Here is an 11,688-nt window from a genome sequence, read left to right as displayed (position 1 = left end):
TAGTCAAACAACTCATATCACAACACTGGAAGACCTTTCATGGATGCCAGTGTTAAATCAGCAATAATGCTAGACCTTGCAAAAGTATTTTTTTCATACACTGCTTACCCAACCAATCAGCAGATCCTCTCAGTGGCTAAAGCCTTGGTTTCAAAGTTTCCATGTCTTAAGGAGCCAGGATCATTTGCTGGCTTATATGGCTGGCGCATAAAAAACAAGATGCACAATTACTGTGCCAAGCTAAAATCTCGAAAATTTTCTTACCCGGAAATTGAAATTAATGCCTTAAAAAGGAAGCATCCAGCTGATGCAGTGCCATCAAAGAATGTAAAAAAGCCAAAAAAAGAGCAAAGGTTAATTATCTCCCTCCGCATCCTACTGGAGAAACCCAAGAGACACTGGCGAAAGAGAGGCTTGAATTAATTTATGAAATAACGAAGAAAAACAACGCAAAGATAATTGCAGATAAAATGAATAAAACGTTCTCTAGCCGAAGAGTTGAAGTGGTCAGCCTCTGCCCCTCTGAGGGTGAGTTAAAAGAAAGGTGGCCAGCATTATTCACTAAGGCTCAGGTGAGTATGTGTAATAACTTTCCCTTCCCACCAAAAAACATTCATGTTATAACTATGAGATCTGGTCTGTCATTTAAAATGTCTTTTTTTTTTGTCCCCTTACTTCTTAGCTCATTGAAGAGTTCGGACGCATCACCACAGTTTCCTTGGTGGAGACATTCATGCTGAAACTTGATGAGTACACACCAGGTCTTTTGCAGCTTATGCGTGCCAAAGGAGGAGCTGCTGGTTCCAAGATGAGACCTTTGCTGGACACTTTGAATGACGTATGTTATTTGACTTTTTTCACAAATATGTAATTATGGAGGGCTGCAGTGGGTAGCAAGAAGGTCCTGGGTTCGAATCCCGGCCCAGGGTCTTTATGCATGGAGTTTGCATGTTCTCCCTGTGCATGTGTGGGTTCCCCCTGGGTACTCCAGCTTCCTCCCACAGTCAAAAAACATGACTGTTAGGTTAATTGGTCTCTCTAAATTGTCCTTAGGTTTGAGTGTCTGCATGCACAGTTGTTGTTCGTGTCTGTCTCTATGTTGCCTTGTGATTGACTGTCCAGGGTGTACCCAGCCTCTCACCTGTTGAGAGCTGGAGATAGGCATCAGCCATGTTTTTGTTTTTAATTCAGTCTTAATGTAAGTAAATCACTCGACTTAGTCTTTTCACTAAATTGTATCTCCCTACAGACACAGAGCATTGAGAATAAAAGGGATGTCATTATCTGCTGCCTCATTAGCTACCTCAGGGAAAGACAAGAAGATCTTTTTCATGACTGCCAGGTATATCATATTGATAACAGTTTACTTATTAACTCAAGGGATCCTAATGTTCTACTCTCCTGTCCTCTCCTATCCCCTGTTCCCCCCTTCTCCATTCATCTTCTGTCCACTCCCCTCTTTAGATAAACTGAAATGCATTGAAAAAGCATCTTAAATAAAATAAAACGTGTATGCTTTTTCTTTCTTTCTTTTTAACACGTAGGAATGTGAGGATTACACAGACAATATGATGAAGGTGATCGTGATCCACAACATCATGGCTGAGGAGGATCCATCAGATGTGTCCATTGTGATTGAGGGAAACCAAGTGATGGAGGGATGTGGAAGCCGAACAAAGGCATGTGTTCTGCTGATGGGACTGATATATGCCCTCAACTTTGAATATCCGAAGGAGCTGAAGAACACATTTGACACTTTTCAAAAACTTTTTTTGGAACTTGACGGGGCCAAACTACTGAAAAAGGTCCACGGCCTCAAAAATAAGCTTATGCAATGCACACACATTTCCCCTCTTGTTCCAAGAGGATCTTTTGTCCTTTTTTTGGGGGGGGGGTACCCCATTTTACCTTATATTAATAGGTAATAAAACGTCTTGATGCATTCTCAATCATCCAGGAAAGTAAATCTCCAAAAGTTGAATCTGTTCATCTGGACGTAGCGTTTTGTGGGAGAAACGTTTCGTCACTCATCCAAGTGACTTCTTCAGTCTCAGCTGACTGCAGGTTTACCAAAACCTTATAAACAGTACATTTGCATAATGACTGAAACCAGCCCACTGAGTCATTCTAACTACCAGAAACCTCGAAGCACAGGCCGAGGGGGCGGTGTGGCAGCAATTTCTCACACCAGTCTATTAATTAACGAAAGACCAAGACAGACGTTTAATTCATTTGAAAGCCTGATGCTTAGCCTCGTCCACCCCAGCTGTAAAACTCAGAAACCAGTCTTACTTGTTATCGTCTATCGTCCACCTGGGCCTTACACAGAGTTTCTCTCTGATTTCTCAGACTTTTTATCTGATTTAGTGCTCAGCTCAGATAAAATAATTATTGTGGGTGATTTTAACATCCATGTAGATGCTAAAAATGACAGCCTCAACATGGCATTTAATCTGTTATTAGACTCAATTGGCTTCTCTCAAAATGTAAAAGAACCCACCCACCACTTTAATCACACTCTAGATCTTGTTTTAACATATGGCATAGAAACTGAACATTTAACAGTGTTTCCTGAAAACCCTCTGCTGTCTGATCATTTCCTGACAACATTTACATTTACAATAATTGATTACACAGCAGTGGAGAGTAGACTTTATCACAGTAGATGTCTTTCTGAAAGTGCTGTAACTAAGGTTAAGAATATAATCCACCCACTGTTATCATCTTCAATGCCCTGTACCAACACAGAGCAGAGCAGCTACCTGAACGCTACTCCAACAGAGGTCGATTATCTTGTTAATAATTTTACCTCCTCACTACGTACGACTCTGGATACTGTAGCTCCTGTGAAAACTAAGGTCTCAAATCAGAAGTCCCTGACTCCGTGGTATAATTCTCAAACACGTAGCCTAAAGCAGATGACTCGTAAGCTGGAGAGGAAATGGCGTGTCACAAATTTAGAGGATCATCATTTAGCCTGGAGAAATAGTTTGCTGCTTTATAAGAAAGCCCTCCGCAAAGCCAGAACATCTTACTATTCGTCACTGATTGAAGAAAATAAGAACAACCCCAGATTTCTCTTCAGCACTGTAGCCAGGCTGACAAACAGTCAGAGCTCTACTGAGCCAACCATCCCTTTAACGTTAACTAGTAATGACTTCATGAACTTCTTCACAAATAAAATTTTTATCATTAGAGAAAAAATTACCAATAATCATCCCACAGATGTAATATTATCTACAGCTACTTTTAGTACCATCGATGTTAAGTTAAACTCTTTTTCTCCAATTGATCTTTCTGAGTTAACTTCAATAATTAATTCCTCCAAACCATCAACGTGTCTTTTAGACCCCATTCCTACAAAACTGCTCAAAGAAGTCCTGCCATTAATTAATTCATCAATCTTAAATATGATCAACCTATCTCTAATAATCAGCTATGTACCACAGGCCTTCAAGCTGGCTGTAGTTAAACCTTTACTTAAAAAGCATCTCTAGACCCAGCTGTCTTACCTAATTATAGGCCAATCTCCAACCTTCCTTTCATATCAAACATCCTTGAAAGAGTAGTTGTCAAACAGCTAACAGATCATCTGCAGAGGAATGGCTTATTTGAAGAGTTTCAGTCAGGTTTCAGAGCTCATCACAGCACAGAAACAGCTTTAGTGAAGGTTACAAATGATCTTCTTATGGCCTCTGACAGTGGACTCATCTCTGTGCTTGTCCTGCTAGACCTCAGTGCAGCGTTTGATACTGTTGACCATAATATCCTATTAGAGTGATTAGAACATGCTGTAGGTATTACAGGTACTGCGCTGCAGTGGTTTGTATCATATCTATCTAATAGACTCCAATTTGTGCATGTAAATGGAGAGTCCTCTTCACCCACTAAGGTCAATTATGGAGTTCCACAGGGTTCAGTGCTAGGACCAATTCTATTTACATTATACATGCTTCCCTTAGGCAGCATCATTAGAAGACATAGCATAAATTTTCACTGCTATGCAGATGACACCCAGCTCTATCTATCCATGAAGCCAGGTAACACACACCAATTAGTTAAACTGCAGGAATGTCTTAAAGACATAAAGACCTGGATGGCCGCTAACTTTCTGCTTCTTAATTCAGATAAAACTGAGGTTATTGTACTCGGCCCTGAAAATCTTAGAAATATGGTATCTAACCAGATTCTTACTCTGGATGGCATTACCTTGGCCTCCAGTAATGCTGTGAGGAACCTTGGAGTCATTTTTGACCAGGACATGTCCTTTAACGCACATATTAAACAAATATGTAAGACTGCTTTCTTCCATTTGTGCAACATCTCTAAAATTAGAAATATCCTGTCTCAGAGTGATGCTGAAAAACTAGTTCATGCATTCATTACTTCCAGGCTGGACGACTGTAATTCATTATTATCAGGATGTCCTAAAAACTCCCTGAAAAGTCTTCAGCTAATCCAAAATGCTGCAGCAAGAGTCCTGACAGGGACTAGAAAGAGAGAGCAGATTTCTCCTGTTTTGACTTCCCTTCATTGGCTTCCTGTTAAATCCAGAATTGAATTCAAAATCCTGCTCCTCACATACAAGGTCTTAAATAATCAGGCCCCATCTTATCTTAATGACCTTGTAGTGCCATATCACCCTATTAGAGCACTTCGCTCTCGCTCTGCAGGCCTACTTGTTGTTCCTAGAGTATTTAAAAGTAGAATGGGAGGCAGAGCCTTCAGTTTTCAGGCCCCTCTTCTGTGGAACCAGCTTCCAGTTTGGATTCGGGAGACAGACACTATCTCTACTTTCAAGATTAGGCTTAAAACTTTCCTTTTTGCTAAAGCATATAGTTAGGGCTGGACCAGGTGACCCTGAATCCTCCCTTAGTTATGCTGCAATAGACGTAGGCTGCCGGGGATTCCCATGATGCATTGAGTTTTTCCTTTCCAGTCACCTTCTCACTCACTTTGTGTTAATAGACCTCTCTGCATTGAATCATGTCTGTTATTAACCTCTGTCTCTCTTCCACAGCATGTCTTTATCCTGTCTTCCTTCTTTCACCCCAACCAGTCGCAGCAGATGGCCCCGCCCCTCCCTGAGCCTGGTTCTGTCGGAGGTTTCTTCCTGTTAAAAGGGAGTTTTTCCTTCCCACTGTCGCCAAAGTGCTTGCTCATAGGGGGTCATATGATTGTTGGGTTTTTCTCTGTATTTATTATTGTGCGATCTACTGTGCAATATAAAGCGCCTTGAGGCGACTTTTGTTGTGATTTGGCGCTATATAAATAAAACTGAATTGAATTGAATTGAATTGAATTGAAGGAACAATGGGCTGTGAGGTCAGTTCCTTAATCATAATATCATTAAGGAACTGACCTCACAGCCCATTGTTCCTTCAGTGGGCTGGTTTCAGTCATTATGCAAATGTACTGTTTATAAGATTTGGGGAAACCTGCAGTCAGCTGAGACTGAAGAAGTCACTTGGATGAGTGACGAAAACGTTTCTCCCACAAAACGCTACGTCCAGATGAACAGATTCAACTTTTGGAGATTAATAGGTAATGTTTATCAACTGATAATAATTAAATTTTATTAGTAATTATCAGGTATTACTGACTAGCAACCAAGAGATTATTTTGCCTAATTTCAATGAGTAAGTAGCTGTTGAATATATACATAAATATGGGGTAAATTTTATCCAATTTAATTAAGTATTTCATAGCTTTTTATTGAAGCTATTTTATACACAATATATTGAATTAAATCTACCCCAAAAAAGTCAATGCAAATTGTTACCTCAGATTTATTGGGTAAATTCTATAGATGACTTCTGACAGTGTATATGCTTTAGCAAAAAGGAAAGTTTTAAGCCTAATCTTGAAAGTAGAGATAGTGTCTGTCTCCCGAATCCAAACTGGAAGCTGGTTCCACAGAAGAGGGGCCTGAAAACTGAAGGCTCTCCCTCCCATTCTACTTTTAAATACTCTAGGAACAACAAGTAGGCCTGCAGAGCGAGAGCGAAGTGCTCTAATAGGGTGATATGGCACTACAAGGTCATTAAGATAAGATGGGGCCTGATTATTTAAGACCTTGTATGTGAGGAGCAGGATTTTGAATTCAATTCTGGATTTAACAGGAAGCCAATGAAGGGAAGCCAATACAGGAGAAATCTGCTCTCTCTTTCTAGTCCCTGTCAGGACTCTTGCTGCAGCATTTTGGATTAACTGGAGGCTTTTCGGGGAGTTTTTTGGGGATCTTGATAATAATGAATTACAGTAGTCCAGCCTGGAAGTAATAAATGCATGAAGTAGTTTTTCAGCGTCACTCTGAGACAGGATATTTCTAACTTTAGAGATGCTGCGCAAATGGAAGAAAGCAGTCTTACATATTTGTTTAATATGTGCAATGAAGTAAATATCTTGGTTAAAAATGATTCCACGTTTCCCCATAGTGTTACTGGAGGCCAAGGTAATGCCATCCAGAGTAAGAATCTGGTTAGATACCATATTTCTAAGATTTTCAGGGCCGAGTACAATAACCTCAGTTTTATCTGAATTAAGAAGCAGAAACTTAGCGGCCATTCAGGTCTTTATGTCTTTTCACACAATTGGTGTGTGTTATCTGGCTTCATGGATAGGGTTAGGGTTAAAGTTGTGTGTCATCTGCATAGCCGTGAAAATTTATGCTATGTCTTCTAATGATGCTGCCTAGGGGAAGCATGTATAATGTAAATAGAATTGGTCCTAGCACTGAACCCTGTGGAACACCATAATTGACCTTAGTGTGTGAAGAGGACTCTCCATTTACATGAACAAATTGGAGTCTATTAGATAGATATGATACAAACCACTGCAGTGCAGTACCTGTAATACCTACAGCATGTTCTAATCGCTCTAATAGGATATTATGGTCAACAGTACCGAACGCTGCACTGAGGTCTAGCAGGACAAGCACAGAGATGAGTCCACTGTCAGAGGCCATAAGAAGATCATTTGTAACCTTCACTAAAGCTGTTTCTGTGCTGTGATGAGCTCTGAAACCTGACTGAAACTCTTCAGTAAGCCATTGCAAGCAACCATACTCGGCGCCATCTTGGTATCTTGGTAAGGCAGAGTAAGTCGATTTGTTAATCAATTATTAAGTAACAGAGACTTGAAAGAGAGAGAAAGACTTAATGTTTAATAATCCACATTACACTGTTTTACTCTGTGGTTCACATGTGAATACTGTATTCTATTTTCTTTGTGATTTTTTGTTTAAGTTATTTTTTTGATGGTTTTTAGTTTGTTTTTTTCCTGTTTGGGAGCTGACACAGTCTCTAAGGCAGAGGTCTCAAACTCAAATGAGCCGCGGGCCACTTCCTGCACCATCATCTCATTGGCGGTCCACTTTAGTGTTCAAGTAGTAAAAAACAAACAAACAAGAAAACACCCACATACTGTTTGTTTTGTTTTGTTTTATTAAATTTCAAATACTGTATAACAAGAGAAAAACTGCAAACATGAATGCATTTTTTTCTCACTCTTAACTATCTGAAGCCTTCCATTGAACTACCAAATAAAGAAATTGGTACGTTCTTTCTGGCCAGACACGTGGCACCACTTTTGCTATAATTTTGTTTGTATTTAACAAAATAAAAATGCAGACATAAATGTAAACATTAGTTTTTGACTGCAATTGAAAATTGTTTTCTTTCCAAATAAATCTCTCACTGAACTAACACAGCCAATCCCTCAACATGATTGTACTCTCTTGTTACCTCGGCCAGGTCCGCAGCTCCGAACTGTGGTAAGGAGACCTCTGGCTAATACGACGGGTTCTGTGTCGGGCTCGTAGCTGAAAACTAGCTTTATTTTGTTGTCTGGGTCAACTTTGCTAGCGAGAGACAGAGAGAGGCGTTTCAAGGCTGCTGCAGCAGAACTTTATTGTATCGGAGGTGAAGCGAGATCGATCAACTGCAGACCAGAAAACAAACGACGGAGGCCCAGACAAGTGCAATCAAACGATGAGTTTATTGACAACGGAGAACAATCATCAGCATATGGCTTATTTGCTCTGATAAAAATAAACTGAGTTCTGGTTTTATAGCAAAGAGGATCACGCCCCCACGTACACGTCAAATACAGTTCAAAAATACATTGTTTGCAGACAAGGGTGCATCATGTACATCTTAATAACTATAAACAGACATATAACTTCTCCTTTCTATATCAGTTACCTTTTAAGGTAATAAACTTCAAGCTCCAGGGTCCCTGAAAGTTAATTATGGACCCTCGTCATCAATCTCTAAGTAGACAGAATTACAGCAAGTCTCAAATAAGAAGCAGAAGACACTTGGGCCTTTACTCAGGCCTGCTACTAGATTTAATATGTGTACTGTAAGCATGCATGCAATTAACCTGCTATGTTCTCATCTTTCCTCAACATGTATCACCTGGACACTCTCACCAGTGAAGCTTAAAACCCTTTTGGACGGAACATCAACTCTAAACAAGCACAGTTATGCATTGTGTATTAAATGAACTCAACCTGTAAATAGAAAGAATGTGATGACAAACCTATTCACTGCAATATGAACCCTGTAAGAAATGTTACTATTAAAATAATACTGTAGAACATGTTATTAATGCAGTCATCATAAGGCAGATTATATGATAGCAATAAAAGAATCTCTGAATCCCAATAGAGGAAAACACGAACACAGGGTACAGTCGAATTTTAATAGCTTACTTACAACTGGGCTCGTCAGGCACTCTTTTTGGCTGCAGTGGTTATTATTATATTTACATGCTTCAATCTCCTGTTTCTGGTCGGTAGCACCTTGTACTGTTTGACTTTCCTCTTTCTCCTTCCCTCGCGCTCACACAAACAAACACACAGCTCGAGGGGCAGTCCCACACGTTCTCCGTGCAGCAAGGACTACACCGCCCATGAGGCTACAGTCTTAAAGGGCTATGCCTGTAACACTCTCCTCAAGTAGAGGTGACGTGGACTGCAAATGGCCTGCGGGCCGCCTGCTCTAAGGCAATGGGGTTTTGGCTGGATAACAGGAGGGGAGAAGCTTCAGAGACGCGTGTAAGACTGCAACTCTGTAAACTCTCCATATTAGAGAGTTTACATACAATTGTTGACCAAGTGATAGTGTCAGGGACTTTGTTTATTTATTGAATACGTAAATAGCCCCTTGATAATGAAACTCTAGCCATGAAACCATCAAACCAAACTTTTAATTTAGAATAAATTTATCTTGAAAAGTTTGCATTCAAGTCTTTTTGAAATTACAGACAACAAAATTATGACCACAAGTGGATGAACCCTATTGGTTTTTGGTGATGAAATAACCTTTTCTCTAGCGCTACCAAACTTTCAATTTTAGATGTAGTGTATCTTCAAAATCTTTCATCCATTTTTTTTTTCTAATTTTGGGTGCACATCCATACTCTTTAGAATGAATCCTGTTGATTTTTGTGACGCTAGACCCCTTTGCTCGAGCACCACCCCTCCTCTTTTCTTAGACAGGCTTGGGACTGGATAAACGCCTGCAGTTCTTTGGCCATGTAAAGCACCACTCTTTTGCCTTGATTTTTTTTCACGTGGTTCACCAGGGGATTTGCCTGTGTAAACTTGCATATCCTAGGTAAAGCTGGACTATGCATCACATGCTTTCATTGTCATAAAACACAATCAAGCACTCGTCAACAGTCACATGGGGGTCTGGAATGTACAGCAGGGGTAAATGCCATACCCACTTGTCCTTCACATCCCTTATTGCTGCCAGTTTGTCACGCTCTCCTCAGCCCTGCCTTGTTTCCCTTTATTGAATTGTATGACATGGAACAAAACCTGGAAGGTCTTAAGAGACATGGTGGTTGCAAATATTGTCCTTCTAGTCTCAGCATTCCAAAGGCTTGCTGTTGCTTCAAATTTTGATTGTAAACTCCTGCCAAAATGAGCAAGCCAATGCAGGCTTACAAGTCAGTTACATCCAAGTCTTTCCAACTGTCCCATACACACATTCCCTTTAAATTTGTACAATATTTTCAATCAATGGTGTCATGAAGAGCTCAAGTGATGACTTGATGTCCTCAGTATGGCTGACTGTGTATCTACTGGGCCTGGATCCATTTTGATAATATTAGCAGCACTAACTCTACCCTGTTGTTGGAGTTGGAAGAGGGGCCATGTTATCTTTCCATTTTTGGAAGGGATTATGTCTGCTGGTGGTTGAGAGACAACTGGAGGGTTGACACTAATTTTCATCACATGAGAATTGCTCAAAATCAGGGTCCTCCTCAAGACAATCGTCTGTCTCTGACACATTCTCCTCTATGTCACTGTCACTGTCAAAGAGTTGTGCCAAAACCTCATTGGTCAGTGGATCACCAGCTTCCTGACAGACAGGAAGCAGCAAGTGAGGCTGGGGTAGATCACCTCTGAAACTCTGTCCCTTAGTATTGGTGCCCCTCAAGGATGTGTCCTCTCACCACTACTGTTCTCCCTCTACACTAATGACTGCATCTCCAAGAACTCGGCTGTTAAACTCCTAAACTGTAGAGATGACACCACCGTCATTGGACTCATCAAGGATGGTGATGAGTCTTCATACCGGCAGAAAGTTGAGCGGCTGGTACTCTGGTGCAGTCAGCACAATCTGGAGCTGAACACTCTTAAAACTGTAGAGATGACAGTGGACTTCAGGAGACATCCCTCAACACTGCTCCCCCTCACCATATCAGGCAGGCCCGGTGTCGACTGTGGAGATCTTCAAGTTCCTGGGTACCACCATCTCCCAGGACCTGAAGTGGGAGACCAACATCAACTCCATCCTCAAAAAGACCCAGCAGAGGATGTACTTCCTGAGACAACTGGGGGAGTACAGTCTTCCACAGGAGTTGCTATCCAGTTCTACACTGCGGTCATTGAGTCTGTCCTGTGCTCCTCCATCACAGTCTGGTATGGAGCAGCCACTAAACAGGACAGGTGCAGACTGCAGCGGACTGTACGGGCAGCAGAAAGGATCATCGGCACCCCCCTGCCCTTCACCCAGGACCTGCACCTCTCAAGAACCAGGAAATGGGCAGGGAAAATTATCACAGACCCCTCACACCCTGGACACAGACTCTTTGACCTGCTGCTGTCTGGCAGACAGTATAGAAGCCTGCAGACCAGGACCACCCGACATAGGAACAGTTTCTTTCCCCTCTCCATCTCCCTCCTTAGTGACAGTTGAACTGTCACACTGCTCCCACTGCCAGACTGCAACTGCACCTTATGTACATTCTGTGGTATTCATTTCACTTCATTTCATTTGTGTCATCCTGTATTTTTGTATATAAGATTTAGATTGGTTATTTATGTGTGGGTGAGTGGGTGTATTGTGTTGCTTACATTGTTGAGATTTATTTACACTGCTGTGCTTGAGAGTCACCATCTACCGGAACCAAATTCCTTTTATGTGTGTGTGCATATACATGGCCAATAAACGCCATTCTGATTCTGATTCTGATGTGTGTGTGTGTGCACCGGTCTACAGGCATCATCAGGCCTGGTGGGTGTGTTCAGCCTGAAGGCTGGCCACACCTGAGGTAGATGATCATGCACATGCACGTGCTTTGTGTAGCTGTCTGAAATTGGAGCAGTTGTTTAACCCTTTAAAACCGGTCGGAGCGGGCATGCTCTGTTTTGCGTAACTATTTTTAAAT

General features: G+C 41.2%; 1 protein-coding gene across 1 annotated transcript; it reads left to right on the top strand.

Annotated features, from left to right (window-relative positions):
• Nucleotides 1-248: 248 nt before the first annotated feature.
• LOC120434335 lies at nt 249-1,946 on the top strand. The gene is made up of 4 exons (XM_039602188.1): nt 249-572; nt 683-838; nt 1,250-1,342; nt 1,545-1,946. The coding sequence occupies exons 1-4, from the start codon at nt 471-473 to the stop codon at nt 1,923-1,925; spliced, it is 732 nt and encodes a 243-aa protein (XP_039458122.1). The 5' UTR covers nt 249-470; the 3' UTR covers nt 1,926-1,946.
• The last annotated feature ends 9,742 nt before the right edge of the window (nt 1,947-11,688 follow it).

The sequence above is a fragment of the Oreochromis aureus genome, linkage group 18 (assembly GCF_013358895.1).
Source record: "Oreochromis aureus strain Israel breed Guangdong linkage group 18, ZZ_aureus, whole genome shotgun sequence".
Classification (NCBI taxonomy): domain Eukaryota; kingdom Metazoa; phylum Chordata; class Actinopteri; order Cichliformes; family Cichlidae; genus Oreochromis; species Oreochromis aureus.
Note: the sequence above shows the minus strand (reverse complement) of the source record. Positions and strands in the feature narration are given on the sequence as shown.